This window comes from Caloenas nicobarica, chromosome 5 (assembly GCF_036013445.1).
Source record: "Caloenas nicobarica isolate bCalNic1 chromosome 5, bCalNic1.hap1, whole genome shotgun sequence".
Lineage (NCBI taxonomy): Eukaryota > Metazoa > Chordata > Aves > Columbiformes > Columbidae > Caloenas > Caloenas nicobarica.
The window spans coordinates 35,449,284-35,465,525 of NC_088249.1; the positions used below are offsets into that span (position 1 = coordinate 35,449,284).

Sequence of the window (16,242 nt, forward strand, 5' to 3'; positions counted from 1 at the left end):
CCTTTCTGAAGTTAATCCAATGTGCCTGCAAGTGATTTCTCTGGCTAGAAAGGAGGCTGTAGGCAGGCAAGGAACAAGCTTTTCTACATGGTCTTTCTAACACACTTCAGTCCTGATTGCGGCTGCTTGCCACAGTGTTATATTTATAGACACGTTTAGTAATCTTAAAGCTAAAACCCACTGTGAGCCAAAATAAACCGCAGTCAGCAATCACTTTTAAAGGTATGACTATTTTCTTTTTCTCCCTCCTAAAATCTTAATAATTTTCCTCTCCTTTGCACCCCTTTGCCTTCTTCCTGGAAATTTTTGAGTGCTGTACTGTTACTAGTGATGTTATTTGGTAGTTGGTATGATGTGTGCTCTGAGGTCCACAACCCATCTTTCCATTCATAATTAATACATGCAGACTGATTTGAGAAATACATGGAAATATATAAAGACAGATCAATATCAAAAGCAAGTATAGAGCAGGAGAGTTACTAACTGTACAACTGTCCTAGTTTGGTGTTGGTTACAGCAGAATTAGACCTGACATGGTGTGTGGAATGCCCTCAGATGTTGCTTCTAGTCTTGCAGGTTCTAACTCTTAAAAGACATTTTTGTTTTCCTTTTTTTTAAGACAAAAATGAAAACTTATTCTATTCAGAGGTTATTTGCAACTTTTAAATATAAGGAAAAGGTGTTCAATATTTCTCTAAAGACACAGAATTAGCAATTAAAGGATGAAAGCAAGTAAGGTAAACTTGACCGTTGATTAAAATAAATCTGCTTGAAGTCTGTTAATGACTGATGAAGTCTGTGTTGTGAAAGAGTCCACCATTGTCTGCAGTGTTGCACAGAAATAAGAGATTCAGCAACCTCATATCTTTGTCACAATTACTGTCGGAGGCATGTGAGTAGGTAGAATTATGTTTTGATCCAGCAAATTAAGAAAAGGATGTTGTGGACTTTTCTTCTGTTGTTAATATTCTCATTTTTGTGCACGCCAACCACCTGTCCCCTCCATATTCCCTGAGCTGTCTCTTCGAGCCAAGGACAGCACTTACATAGTTCCAGAAGTGCCAGAAGTGCTGCTTAACTGCTGTTTGACTGGGTTGTCCCTCATGTTCTCTCACCCCTTATTGAGAGCACTAATTAGGATTTGTTTTCCCCTTCGTAGTTCTGGAATTGGAGGTTTGCTTCTGTTAGCAAGACAAATTATTGTTGCTTAGGGAACAAATCTGTGAGATAGCTTTTGAATCTGTTGGTCAGTTTTAACTAAGTTTGAAAAATTAGTGTTGGTGAGGATGATGCAGTTGGTAGATAGATGGTACAAATCTGGAAAAGTAGGATTAAAAAAAGAAAGCCTGAACACTAATAATCGTGCTCTTACTGAGTTATGAAGATACAGTGACATCAATATGTTGCTAAGAGGTAGAACATGGTAGTGCTTCAGGCATCCCATAGGAGCTGCCTTTGAACTAAGGTAAGTTGCTTATGAGCACATGGCCCACATAGTTTAGTTGTGTGTTAGAGGATTCTTTATATCAGGGGTGTCAAACTCATTTTTACCGGGGCCCACATCAGCATAGCGGTTGCCTTTAAAGGGCTGAATGTACTTTTAGGACTGTATAAATGTAGGAACAGTTACATTTATACAGTCCTAAAATTGCATTCAGCCCTTTGAAAGCAACTGCGAGGGTGATGTGCCGCCCCCCCCCCCCAAAATGAGTTTGACACCCCTGCTTTATATTTTGTTACATATTGAGGCATATCCACTCTTCTAGGAAGGATATTGGACAAGATGGACCATTATTAATGGATTTCATAGGTAATATGATGTTTCCAAATCAATTTATCTTCTTGCTTTCAAGTTTCTCTTGCTTTTTAAATAATGTATTTTCAATGCAATCTGAAAGGCTTACCCTTTTTATTATTTCCCTGCCAGGAGCTGTTTGAAGCATTTGAGTGCACCCAGAACAAGCACTTCACAGACAGGAAAAGAAGAGATGGCTGTTCTCACAGATTCAGTTTGGATGTTGTTTCAGCTCTCCGGAAGCTTCTGCTGCAGGCTCCCCGGAGGGCAAGAGCCCTGCTGGAGTTTTTCCAGGAGGAACAAGGCACACACAGCTCCTCGCTCCAGCAGTACTGCTATCTTCAAAAGATCTTTGTTGATTTTCTTCGGGACTCCTTGAAATCTCTGCAGAGGCTTCAGTGCAGTTCTGAGATTTCATTAGAACTACATCAAAGAGAACTAGTGGATACAATTTATGCTGCTCTTAGTACACTGACTTTTGAGGTGGAGCACCAGGCAGATGAAGTACGGCACCTGTTCAGGGAGCTCTTGGATGTGTGCTGGGCTGAGGGAAGCCCACTGAGGGAGGAGAAGCTACTAAGCTGTATGCTGAGGAGACAGAGCCAGGGCCTGTTGAGCCTTTATAGCAGTGTTGTCATAGAAAGAACAAGAGAAAAATTTCTAGTGTCAAAATCAATACAAAAAGGTTTGTTTTGCTTTTTACTCTGTTTTCATTTACTGTTTAACAAAGTCATTGAGGCATTAAACAGGCAAGTTGTCAAGAAGTCAAGCAGTGTTCCTGCTAAGGTGCCTTAACAAGCCATGGAGTCTTGTAAAAGGTTATGCTAAAATCACTTAGAGCAAGGAACTGGCATAGAAACCCCAGGGTTCTCCCTACATTTCTGCAGTCTGTGCTGCTTTCTTTTGTGAGCACTTCCTTTACCACCCCTTGTTGTGCTCTATTTTAATCTGCTCAGCATTTTTCCTGATGGAGATCTTGCATGTAACTAGAAAGTTGACTCTCTATATGTAAATAAGGTTTTTATTGGTTTAGCTGCAGCTCAGGGTCATCCGTGTTGGAGGATGTTCCATTTCAGGTCAATAACAGTTCAACGACCTCAGTAAACCCAAAACATTCAAACCCCTTAATATCGGAAGATTTCTAGAAGTGGAAGGAGATGTGGAGTGAGTCAATATCCCAGCTGGAAAGAAGACACAGTTTGATTACCTGCTCACTTTCCAGAGCCCAGCTCTTGTTTTTGAACTGGCTATAACTTCACAACTTCTATCTAGCTCCCTGTGACTGGTACGTCTAGCTGAGGATCTCAGTTGAAGCTGAATGGCAAGTGGTTCCTGTGTTCTTGTCAGAAAAGTGGCAGGTGAGCGTGCAAGGAGGGAAAAGCTAGAATGCCTTCCCTCCTTCTCTTGCCTCTCTACACTGAGGTGTAAGTCAGGGGAGGTTGTATCCTCTCTGCTCCACTCATAGGAATTGCTGAAGGAAGTTCAGGCTGGTGTGGTGTGGCAGACTCTGGCATTTCTGATAATAACTACAGTTAGTGCTTCCTCGTGGGGTGAGAGAAATGGAAATATGGATACCTTGACTCTCACTGGGACTAGTTCAGTTCTTGCTTTGCTCAGATCTGAGTAGTTGCTGTGCTGGCTGTGTCTCTGGTAAGGCCCCGCAAAGCAGCGTAGTGTCTCAGAGCACAAGGAATTTATGAACATACAGATAAGATGTGTGTGACTAAAGAAAGAAAGGCAGTGTGACCTGAGCTAATGTAACAACTTGTGTGCCAAACAAGCTCTTGGCATGCTAACAACTGTCCAGACAGTTTCCTGATTTCCTATCTGACCTGTTTATTTTCTATCAAATTTGTCTGCTTGACTTTCTTGTTAGCCAGTAACAATATCTGAGGGTCTTAACTGCTAACGTGTAACAGCTTGTTAGTATTTGAGGAAATGCTGAGTGTTTCTCAGTTTGTTAACAGCAATTATGCTTCTTTAAAAGATGCCCCTTTGTACTGGAAGGTAAAATTGTTGTGTTGTTTTTTAGGTTCATCTGAGCAGCTGGATACAGAGCGAACTGTGATGAGTTTGTTCTCAGATCCCAAAGAGGCTCCTTCTTGGAAGAAAGTCTATTTCTACTGCTTGAACAGCAGCAAGCACTTTCTGGAACAGATTCTGGTATGGCCATAAAAATCATTAAGAGGGAAACCCAATGGTGGCTAAAACCAACCCCTGTATTGAACATATCTTGGTGGTACACAGAAACATTTTGTATTCAAATAGTATTTATTAGGGATCATGACTTACAGGAACAAGGAGGTAACTGATGATAACTCCTCTACTTTCAGCTGTGTGGTGAACTCAAAACATTTGGTGAGATTTTTGGAAAAGCTCATCTGCATGCAGACTGAAGATTAAATCTTCATGATTTAAGTCCTGAGTCTACTTTTAATTTTGTTAGATATGCCACTTGATTTACCCCATGACCTTGAACTCATTGCTTTGCTTTTCTGATGCTGGTAGACATGGGGCAGTGAGACTAGTTTGGATGGTAAAATTTATGTTTCAAAGAGCTTGAAGATCTGGTGAAAAATACTCTGGTATGAATTAAATTATTTCAATGTATTTACATAGCTAGAAGAAACAGAATACAGGTAGGTGGTCACTGTTAAAATGTGAGCTTTTAAGGCTGCACATATTTCCACTTCTAAATAATGTGCTCATTCAAGTTTCTTACATAATCCCCTTGACAGAGACATAATCAATAGAAAGAATGTAAAGATAATGTAGTGAGGGGAGTGTGAGTTTGCTCTGTGATAAGCATGTGAAATGATGTATTTTTCCTCATGACAGTTTTACTGAAGAGTAACCTGATGGCTTGGAAAATATAAGTTTAGGGAAGTTCCAGATGCAGAACTTCACTATTTCAGTGAAGCTAATACTGAAGTGGCTACTGGCTTACATAAGCTGCCAGACTTTATGGGTCTCTGCATTTTGGAAAAAAATACTTCTTCCTTTTGTTTTCTAGGTGACTGCATTAACTTTACTGAAAAGAGAAGATTACTCAAGCCTGAACAGCTTATTGAGGGGAGAATTCAACCCCCTTAGCCGCCTCCTGGTATTGCTAGGGTGGACTCATTGTCAAAGCTTAGAATCAGCAAAAGCATTGCTATGGACTCTTCACAAAACTCAGGTAAATCAGCAGAAAGCAAGTGGCAGTATCCCAGTCTGAGTCCAGATAATGCAATTTGTTTGCGAAAATAAAAATAAATACAGACAAGGAGTTTCCAGTGAGGATGTTAATCTTTCTCAAAATGGAATTTAAAAAGTGAAAATGTTACAGTTGTGTGTGGGTAACATTATTGGACACTTGCCTTTCTTCTTACTCCTTGACTGTGAAGGGAGTATGATTGCCCAGGAGATTCTGAAAGTTTCTTTTGCATAAGCTCTTTGGCCTTTGCTGTTAACATAAGAGAGAGAAAGACAGAAAGGATTGTTGATTAGTTTTGAAAAGAGCTGAGAGACATTAGATCAGTGTCACTTCATCCAGTGAGTCATTCCTGGCTAGTGACTAGTTCCGGTCACAACTAACCTGAGTTCATCAACTGGGTAGCTTGGAAGTTTTTGATACCCATTCTCGATAAATGACAAGAGCTGTGACTGAAAGATCCACCTTGTTTGGGGAGAGTCTTCATCTTTGAAGAAGAGAGAGGATTTTAACTCTGAGGGTGTATTTGTAGTTCCCATGATGTCTGCTTGCAGGCAGGTGGCTGAGACGACAGAGGTGGGGACACAGGGAGCCTTGCACTGCAGATCTAGGCTGGTATTGCCTTAAGGAAGTTACCATCTGTTGATAATAGACCAAAAGTCTATTCACTAACATCTTCAAAGTGGAAGTCTTAGATCTGATTTTAGCAGGCAGGCATCTTTCTGCGCATGGAAAAGGAGATTAACTGTCTGCTACTCAGTATATAATCTGTTCTAGTACATGATTGGTTCTATAGGTTAGTGTCTTAGACTGTTAAAGAAGCATTAATTTGCATTTTGAAAGCTAACCTTGCAAAGGGATGTAGCCACATTTCTATGGTCTGTCAGTGTGTCAAGTGGAGGCTGATTTTGATGGTCCTTCAGAACAGCCCTTCCTTGCTAGCTTTGTAATAAAACTGGCAATTTTCTGTACTTGCGAGTTACTATCTAGATAAAGAAATCTTACAAACATCCTGTATGTGACACAGGCTTGGTTCTGCTGTCTGATTAGAGGATTTGTTGTAAAGGGATTATTTTATTCGTTTTTTCCATTTAGGATCTGTGCAGTGATTCAGTACTGAAAGATTTCTGTGATGGGTTGTGGGCTCAGGTGGAAGTTCTTGAATGGTGCATGCAGCAAAACAGGTAAGATGGTCAGAAAGACATTTTCAAAACTGTCTTGCCAAATCTGCCTATTAGTTAATTTATGTATGCGAATAGAAATGGTGTTCTTTTCTGTGAATCTTGGCTAATCATCTCCTAGTGACTGTGTATCACAAGCTCTCACAATTACTTCATGGGCGTTAGTTATGCTATTTGTAGTAGTTTGGTTGAGTCAGAATTGGAGTGGGAGATACGTCTTTAAACATGGCTGAAACGCCTAAATCCGTTTGTGCCACTTCTTTGTTTGTTCTCTCTTGCAGTGTTACTATCCCAAGGAAGGTTCTTTTGCAACACTTGCACAGTCTAGATTGCCACACTGCAGTGTACTCTCTTCATCATCTCACTAATCTTCTGGCGCTGAATGAAGACGATGTTATTGAGCTTCTTCAAAAAGTTCCTGCTAGAGACCAACATGTGCAGGGTAAATGTGTAGAGTCATGAAAACATAGAAAAACCCAATGCATCGAGTATGTGCTGCTCAGTATTTCTGCCAGGAAGAATCTGTTCTTTTGACTTACTTCTGTAAACAGGGAAGATACGCAGAAGAACAGTCTTTCTGCGTGTACTGGAATGTAAGAAGCTGCAATTTTTTGTGCCTTATTCCTTCTATGGTTGGGAGTTTGTACATGCATAAATTCAGCCTGTGTTGTGTGGAGAGCTCTCAGTGATGAATCTTGCACAGATTTTCCAGGTTGCGTAGTGGGAAGCAGTTTTCTCTCCTTCCAGTATCATATTGTTAAGATTTTGGCTTCCAGTCCTATTTTTACAGGTTTTGTTTTTAAAATTATCCTGACAGTTGTCTTGAATAGCCTTAACAGACATAATGATTGAGATGCTATATAGATCTCTGGTTTCAGTGTCCTGCTTTCTGAAATTAATTGTATTGTTTGTGCTGATGTTGGGTTTTTTATAATCAGATCTTACATTTTAATTCTTTTCTGCTTACATTCTGTCAGAACCTTTCAAAAACAGGAAGAAGCAATCCCATCATATCGTCTGGGAGCTGCATGACTGTAGCAAAATAACTCTAGCTGTGGTTTCTCTTCTCTTTTCAGATCACCTTAATTTACGGAACTAATAAATGGAAGACAAGTCCTCCCTCTGTTTTCAGCCCAGTGATTTTTTGTAAAATTCAGATAATTCTATAAACACAGTTTAATAGAATCTCCTTTAAAATAATCTATTTTCAAACTGAAAGGGAGGAGAGGAGCCATGAAATTTTGATTTGTCTGACTTGGTATTGTTAACAAGCCTTTTTCTTCCCTCACCCCATGTACTTCCCCTTCTTTCTGACCACATCACAGCTGCAGTAGTGGAACTGAGGTGGTGGCACTGGTTGACAGTTGTGTTCAGGCAGCCTTCAGATCGGTGTTTAACACCAGCTTTGATCAGTTACACTAACAAATGAAACAATGGGCAGGCATTTTCTCATGAGTTACAGAATTCAAGAGTAAGGTGTTAATGCTTCTGGCATAGGAAAAACAAATGCTTATAGTTAAAGGGTAGTTCTTCAGTGTTGGTACAAGGAAAAGAGTTGGTTTAGACACGGATACTGACACAGACTCACTGCATCCAAGTCTTTCCACGTGGGAGGCAAAAGTGTATTAGATTTGCATTTGATTACCAGTGTCTATTTTGTAGTATCTTCAGCTAGCTATTTCTCTTTTTCAGAGGACTGTATTTGTTGGGTCTCTGGCTTCACTTGCCTGAAGTGCTCTTAAGACAGAGATATTGAGAACTTTTTGGGTACCATATATTAGTGTAGAGTTGCTGGTGAATTGCAGCATTTTTGTGGCCGTGTGGGTTCTGCAAAGGATTCATACTTGGATGTTTCCTCAGTTTTGTTTGCTGTCTACATTATGGTTTCCACCATTATTGCTGTTTAGAATTGCAGTGATAGGGGATATTTGGTTTCAAACTGTTTGTGCTCCCAGGGCTTTTGTCTTGGCTGCTTTGTAGTTTTCAGAAGAGTTCAGGCTAGTGCTTTTCTTTGAAATTGTGCTCAAGGCTTGTGGAGGACAGTGCTGAAACACTTTCTAGGTAATGCTATTCAGTCCTAGAGTCTGGATGGGGACATTATCAGTACAACCAACCGGTGCTTTGTTGAAAAAAAAACTTTGCTAATGCATCTCCTGTGTGACAATAGGCAGAGGGACAATCCACCCCTTGTATAAGAATATAGGATAGTGGATGTTGTGAGTTTTTTGTTTGTTTTATTTGTTTATTTATTTATTTTAACCTTTGTACAGTAGTTGGATACTTCATCTAAACCCAGCATAATAGAATATATAATCCTATATTGTGTTCCTGGTGAAGGGGGTGATGATGCAATTTTTACATGATTTGCAGTTCTGATGTTCTGTTGTACTAAGAAAGGGCCATGTCTCTGACATGTGACACCTTATTTCTTATAAAAAAAAAATAAAACCAAACAAAAAAACAACAAACGCAAAAGGAGGACGAGTGGGTGTAGTACTTTTTAAAGTTGCCTTTATCATAAATGTGTGAAAGAAACAGTGGGACTGTACTTCTTTAATCAATTGCGGATTGGATATGATCTCTATATATATAGAAGTGGTGGTACTTTATTCTCACTCTGGTCACAGCCAGTCTACACTATCTCCCTACTTAACTACTGTGTGATAGAACACAAAATTCTAAGATGCTGAAACAAGACAGGGTCTGTCCCAGTGTTGTAAATGCAGCAGTGTAGCTTAACCACGTACTTCTAATGAGACTTGTCATGAGCACATTTTCATCATTCTGTGCTGTAGCCGGGTCCTGTAACACAAATTCAAAGAAAAATTCTATTTTGGAAGGGGATCCAGACCTGACTTTTCTGTGCCCATCTGTTGTGGTTTGTTTTGTTTTTTGTTTTGTTTTCTGAATGTTGTGCCATAATAGTGAGGGACGGACTGACACTGGGGAAGAAAGGCTTGATAAATATTGCAGGGTGGGAACTGTAGGAGAAAATTAACTTGTTTTCTTGTCTACCTCCAATCCCCTCACCACCCTTATTTCCCTCCACAGCAGCAACACTCCCTAACACCCTGAGCCAGCAGCGCAATCTGGCACTCTTCCGAGCGTTTTGCGCCATGAAGTATGCTATCTATGCTCTCTGTGTGAATTCGCATAAGCATTCCAAGTGCAAAGATTGTGTACGCAGCCTTCTTGGTGATATCACTGAAGATGCAACTGTTGGACAACCAGCAGGTGACTGACTTCCTTTCTCAGGTTCAATAGCTTGTGCTTCTCCACTTGCTGAGTTCTGAATTATCACTTAGAGCTGGGATAGTATTGCACCCTGTGTACATATGATGTTTCTATTTAGTGGGCTATGAATGCTTTGCAAACAACTATAGTGGCATTTCTTTGGGGTGTATTACCTTTAGTAATAATAGATATGAATAAACTACTTGCCTTGTTCTAAAACATTTAAGGTAATTGTAGTAAGAATATAGTGCAAAAAGAAGGTGATGTTAAATACAGGATGTTAGTTGCAGGGCTGCTTTTGTAAGAGGTTATGATTTCCCAAAGCTAAAACTGATTTAATAGCTAAAATGGGTGTAATCTGATTTTGTACAGGATTACACAAGGTGATAATTGGCATTACTGAGAGGGAGGAGGCATGCTACCTTTTTAAATGTAAAATGTTGGACATATATGTACTTGATTTGTGGAGGAATGATCGGCTCTGAGCCACTGAGACAGTTCCTTCTTCTGGAATTTTCTTAAAGGGCAGTGACTGGAGGAAGGAACTCCTGGAAAATGTTGTAAATGTTATTTCTTTTTGTTTTTAAATATACAGATTGCTCTTCAGTATTTCCTCAGTACCTTGTGAAGTGTCAGCAGTTCTTAAGGAGTATTCCTGCTCCTCTGCGCCTGGAGGTTTTGGAGAACATCTTCTCCTTGCTTTTTGTTTCCTACAGTGACCTCCATATGGAGACTATTCTACCTGAGGACTATGCAGAGGATGATGATCTTGACAAAAAGACTGCTACTGTGAGCACAGAAGGCAGTGCTGGTCAGCGGTCTTCCACTGCAGAAAGTCCACATCGCCTAATAGATACTGAAAAGAAATTAGACAGGCATCTACTGGCCGCTCAGACAGTTCACACACAAGATCTTTGTGACTCAGTGTTAGGTGGCAAAAGCTGTGAAACCTCTAGGCTGAGCTACCTGGATCTGAAACACTTCACCAGTGGTGTTACTGGATTTTTGGTGGATGATGTGGCCATGGATGCCTTCCTCACGCTGCTTCTCAACCATCTGGAAGAAATTCAGAGTTCTCTCCCACGGGACTCCAGTAACGTGCTTTGTGGAGAGCTGGAGCTTGTCGAGCGCTTGAATCTTTCTGCAAGCAGAGATGCCTTTGCAAGTCGTGTGTTACAGTTTTCCAAATACCTTTCTGAAGCTCACTGGCGATACAAGGTGGTGATGAGTAACAGAAATGCAGGTAGGGTTGGTATATGGCACTTTCTGATATATCGACACTGTTCTGTTACAGTTATCCAGGCAATGGTCTCGAGACTGAATTCCCTGAGCATCTTACTGAGAGAGCACATTTTGGCAGATATTAGGAGAGTGACCTAGTTGGAGATCACCTCGTTCTTGCACCATTCTCCGACAGGAGTGATCTCTATTCTAATCAGAAAGATTGGGTTTTCTTTTTTCCCTCCCCTTTGTGGACACCCTGCTTCAGTTCACCTGTTTTTCTCCTGCCACTTTGTCACAAATTATGTTGACAGTGCAGTGATATGAAGAGACATGGTGGAGTGTCCAACGCAAGCCAGATAGACTCGTCTAATTCATGGATGGAGTGTTGATTTAGCCTAGTCTGGAAACATGTTAGGAACAAGTATCAGAGGAAGTTGGATTATTCTGGGATGCAGACCACTCCTCAGCGGTAGTTATTAATAGAAAAACACACTCAGGAAACTATTTCCTACCCTTCTCCATATCTTACAACTTGTTAGCCCTGCTCCTATCAGCATTCTGCTTGTGTTATAGTGTGGCTTATTGTGTATCTCAGCCCATGCAAAGTCTATGTCCTAAGAAAGACTGAGCAGTATGGACCTTAAATGTTCCAAGTTTCCAAACTTCTGTTCAACTATTTCTCAGGTCTCCCACTATAAAGGAGGGGATGTGATGGGACTTATGTTTAAGTAGGCATCTCTCAGTGTTTATGTTGGACAGGCAGCAGCTTTCTGTGGGATTCTGTACTTTGAAGTCCTAACTTCTGACAAACAATGATAACTATTTGGGGAGCATCTTTCAGGCAAAGGTGGCTGGCTTTTCTTGACACTGCGTATCTCTTGGATTTTCTGTCCCAGGGGTTGGCACCCCCATTACTTGCTCTCTTCCACAATTGTTGACTGAGCCAGGGTTCATACTACCCCACATGACTGAAGAACCCAGTTGTTTCAGCAAAACCTTAATGACAAATCAAACTTTCTCTTTAACTATTTTAGTTCTTATTCTTTTTTTCCTTGTTTCTACCTGCTTATGTACTTGGACTACACCTATTTTTCCCATGTAGTTAGAGTAATTTAGATTGGAAAAGACGCTTAGTATTTCTCGGGGGTATGTAAAAGGTATAGTACATTCCAAGCAACATTGGATGTGAAAAACACAGTATTAGTTGAATTGCATCAAAATTATTATACTTCAAGGTGCCGGTTTAAACTTTACTGCAGAAGAGCTCTTAGCAGAGGTCAACTGTGTTTCCTCTGGAGATTTGCCGTCATAGCTCTACCTATGTAGGTGTGCTGGTAGATTCTTTAAGGTAGACAGATAACTGTTTATGGCCTGTCCAAATATTTGGTAATGTTTTTGCTTAAATGTTTCACAGAACATCAGCTAGCAGCTTCCAGGAGATACTGCTCTCTAATCAGGTGCTCGAGCTTTAAGAAACGAAGTAGATCTCAAAGGTACAAGACAGGTGGGTTGAAAAAGTGACTTGGAGAAGACTTCTCTGAAATGTGAATAATTTTGAAGAGCTCATAGCTGAATGGAATTAGATTTAATGGAGTAGGAGTAAAGAACTAGATTTATTTCCTTCTAGTTTTCTAACTGGTTTGAAGTGTCTTAGTCCAGTTCCATGTGGACTGAGGTAGTTTTTCAACCTCAACCTCACCTGCAAAACTTAAAGGTAATTAATTTTAAATTCCGGTAAGAAAATACCTTCTTTCATACATAGTCTGATTTGGAGCAGGGGAGAACTCTGCAACTACAGTACCAGTTTTTTGCTTTTTCCATGATATCCAATGACTGTTTGGTATATTTTCATTCATATCACAATAGTATGTAGGATGTGAATTTACAGGAATTTGTGGCTTAAATTGGTAGCCTTAAGAGAAAGTTGGGTTCCTCACCCTTTTTCTACTTAGCCTGTAAAGGGCATGTCTGGTTTTGGGTTGGGATGTTCCAAAATAAGAAGCTTTGGAGTATCTGATGTGAGTCACTGATTGGCCACCCCAACATAATCTCTTATCTAGCATTTTCTTCAAATCAGCAGGTTTTGTATTTATTGTAGACATCAGTGATGACTCATTTGTGAGATACTCTTGATGATCTCTTGTGGTTGCCTGATCTGTTATTTGCAGTAAGTGTAATTACCTTGTCTAGAAAAAGTGCGTTTAATATGCTGGTTTTGATTTGTTTCCATTTTAGATGGGAAAGAGGGAACTTCCAGTCCATCATTAGAAAGTACAAGTAGCGAGCTAAGCACCAGTACCTCAGGTATTAAGCCACAATAGTAGTGTTTCTTTGTCTTGTCGATGTACATGATGAGGTATTTGCTTGACTAGTTAATGTGAATTACTGCTCTGTGCAGGACAGAATTAGAACTTTTCACTTCTCAGAGCTCCTATTTTTGGCTGACTTTTTTTCTGATTAGAATACCATATATCTCTTCTGGAATATGAAAATTAGATTGTTCTTGATATTTTTGGCTTGCAGGAAACAGTATGCAATGTAGTGATGTGCAAACCATCAAAAAAGCAAATAGACTGATAGTCATGTAACTTAAAACATGCTTAGGCATGCTAAATTGATTTAATAAGTCCAACACTTAAGGCTTCTCCCTTTACCCATGTTGAACCAGTGCCCTGGCATTGTGTCCACATTGGGTGGCCACTAAGCAGTGTTAAATTTGGATGAGATCCAAACTGAAAGTTCTGACCGAATAGTGAAATATATGAGAATTCTTCACAAGATGTTTATGTTGACCTCTTTACCCTAAAATTTCCTTGCACCTTTGCTCCTATATTTTTGTGTTAAATATGTGACGTTCTGGTTTCTGATAGCTGGCTGTTCTCTGGTGAAATGTTTTTTCTGTACTAGCATCCCAATTAATTCTGTTGTTTTGCAGAGGGAAGTACCAGTAATGTGTCTGGCTCAGGTGATTTGGCAAGCAGGGTGAGACCACATCAGCAAAACCCCCTCATTCCTATGATGCTTTCCCCACCCGAATCGCTCTTAGTTTCTTGTGTTTTGAGAGGAAACTTCATAGAAGCCCATCAGGTAAGAGTTGCATCTATTCTGTGCAATTAAAAATCTAATTTGGTATTAACATTTGTAGTTGTGATAGCTGATGAAATTTCTGCTGCTGCATCAGCAAGCATAGGGCTGAAGCATCTGCATTCCAAATGAAAGGGTCACTTCAGAAGTAGAAGCAAGTGAAAGGAGCAAAGAAATTCCAAACCAGCATCCCAAGGATGCTGGGTTTTTTGTTTTTCCTTCAATGTTTTCTCTAAACCTGGTTTCTCAAAGCATGAAAATGTTTGAGAGCTGGCCAAGTTTAGTCTTTCGGCTGGAGGAAGAACACAAAGAGCTCATGTGAAGCCTCATGAGGGAGCAGCTTCTGAACTGCTTACTTTAATCAGTTAATCAAAACCATGACACTCGGCCACTTGTAAGTTCATCAGGAACATGCAAAGGTATTCCTTACCCAAAGCAGATCCAGGGTGGTGATTACATTTATTTGAAGGAGGTATGTTTCGAGGCTAAATTCAGGTACTAAAAACAGGCAGAAAGACTTCAAATCGACGGTCTGCACATCTGTATTTCTTTGCTTCCTCACAGCTGCACATACCTTTTTTTATGTGGCTTTTGGGCTGATGCTCTGAAAAAACATCTTGAGGTGCATCAGGGACTGCATCTTCTGCAAAAAGCCGTGACCTGGCTGAGTTTCAGATAGTGAAATAGGAGCACTTAATATCATCTAAACATTGCATTAGCAGCAGGTTTCCGCTCAACTCATTAGTTCTGTTTGACATCAAGCACGCCACTTCATCTTTTCCCTACTTATCGGGCCAAAATAAGCATTTCATTTTGCTTTGTTACTTTGAATTTCAGTATCGCTGAGGGTAAAGAATTCAAGCTTCATTTGTGTTCTGTTGTTGGTTTGATAATAGGAACTTGCACGGCTGTGCTTACCTACTCTGTGTTTAAATTTCTTATTCAGCAAGGAATGCCTTCTAGCATTTGTTTAAAATAGTTTACTTTGGAGGCCCAACTTGATTGATTTATCTGGTTACATAGTGTATTGAAATAATAAGTCATTCTGAAAGGTGTGGTTTATGAAAATTAGCCTTGCAGCAAATAATTGCTGAGCTTTATAAAAATAGTTGAAAAATGTCTCTAAAGTCCTATTTTTTCAGGCACTTAGAACTCTCTACATAAAAAACCTCACTGTTTGAGCCTGCTGTGTCTGTGGGGATGTTTTTCAGTTAAAGTATCTGTTTTATTTTATTCACTAGTCTCCTCCCAAAACCTCCAAAACTCTTTGACTGTTAAACTTCTTTTGACGTGCTCTGTAATTACATCTACTGTTATTTTTGAAAGGTGGCTTTGATGTTTAATCTGAATACCTCACCTTGCTATGGTGAATTGGTTTTCATGGAGCGCTACCAAGAGGCGGTAAGAGAAATGGCAGGAGTGGAGCACAACATTGAGAATCAAGCATCAGATGGCACTGGAGGCATCAGGAAATCTGGCAGTGGCCGTTCGACACTGCAAGCTATTGGGAATGCAGCAGCAGCTGGTAAGGACTGGGGTTTTTTTAGTTCTTCTCATAAAAGGTGAGGGAGAAGTGGAAAGCAGGAGAAGGCAATTTGAATACTGTCTTAATGAGTGCAACAAGTGTTCAGAAGAGTAAGTGCTTGTTCTTTGACTTAAAAGGAGACTAAGAATGCTGACAGTTGCTGTTGATGCCCAGTTAGTTTTATCTGTTCTGCAGTAATTGGTCCATGAAGCAGGCCACCTCATGAATTATTTTCCAAAAAGATTAGAGAATAATTATGTGTGACAGCATCCGAGATAAATATGCTGTTTAATTGGCGACTGTGTGTTTTGCTGACACACGTAGGTATGGTATTTTATTCCATCTCGGATGTTACTGATAAATTGCTTGCAACTTCTGGAAGTCTTGCCCCTACTCTTCAAGACAACTTCTGGATCAGCAACATCCAGCTGGAGCATACTGGTCCTCTGCGGGAAGTCCTGGAGGACCTCAGTCCTTCAGCAATGGTGACATTTGACTTGGCTTGTACTCAGTGCCGTCTTTGGAAGACATGCAAGCAGCTCTTGGAAACAGCAGAAAGAAGACTGTACAACAGCCTTGAAACTCGGGGTAGGCTTTTGATTTTTGTGTTTATCAACATGGGCCTGGGAGCAGAAAATGGCTTTTTGCGCTGTGTTGTTTGTGCTAACACTTGAATCTTAATTAAATCTCATTTCTTACTTTCATGGTAGTTTCTCCTTTTTCCATTCCTAACTTTTATTTTATCAATGACTTTTCCAGGCCACCGACCTGACTTTGTTTTACTGCACTCTGAAGGTGTAAAGGGTTTCCCAGCAGTTCTCCTGCAAATAAGTAAAATTCTCAATTATTCCTGCACGTCACAAGGGCAATCCAAGCCAGGTAGGATGTTTTGCTGATAAGATTTTCAGTTGAAATGTGCTTAAATAAAACTCTTGCCTTCTGTTGCAATGGCAATTGGAACTTCCCAGTTTTTAGCTTAGTATTTAAAACCAAAAAAAAAAAAAAA

General features: G+C 40.1%; 1 protein-coding gene across 2 annotated transcripts in view; it reads left to right on the top strand.

The window, feature by feature from the left end:
• The window catches only part of ZFYVE26 (zinc finger FYVE-type containing 26), a 51,445-nt gene that overhangs the window by 3,137 nt on the left and 32,066 nt on the right, over positions 1-16,242 (top strand). For both annotated transcript variants that reach the window (XM_065635122.1, XM_065635121.1), the window contains exons 5-17: positions 1,928-2,480; positions 3,828-3,958; positions 4,809-4,973; positions 6,084-6,172; positions 6,451-6,611; positions 9,221-9,403; positions 9,999-10,646; positions 12,042-12,131; positions 12,863-12,931; positions 13,563-13,714; positions 15,038-15,236; positions 15,561-15,824; positions 15,996-16,115. In XM_065635122.1, coding sequence (XP_065491194.1) covers positions 1,928-2,480; positions 3,828-3,958; positions 4,809-4,973; positions 6,084-6,172; positions 6,451-6,611; positions 9,221-9,403; positions 9,999-10,646; positions 12,042-12,131; positions 12,863-12,931; positions 13,563-13,714; positions 15,038-15,236; positions 15,561-15,824; positions 15,996-16,115 — 2,824 coding nt within the window. The remainder of the gene's footprint in view (positions 1-1,927; positions 2,481-3,827; positions 3,959-4,808; positions 4,974-6,083; positions 6,173-6,450; positions 6,612-9,220; positions 9,404-9,998; positions 10,647-12,041; positions 12,132-12,862; positions 12,932-13,562; positions 13,715-15,037; positions 15,237-15,560; positions 15,825-15,995; positions 16,116-16,242) is intronic.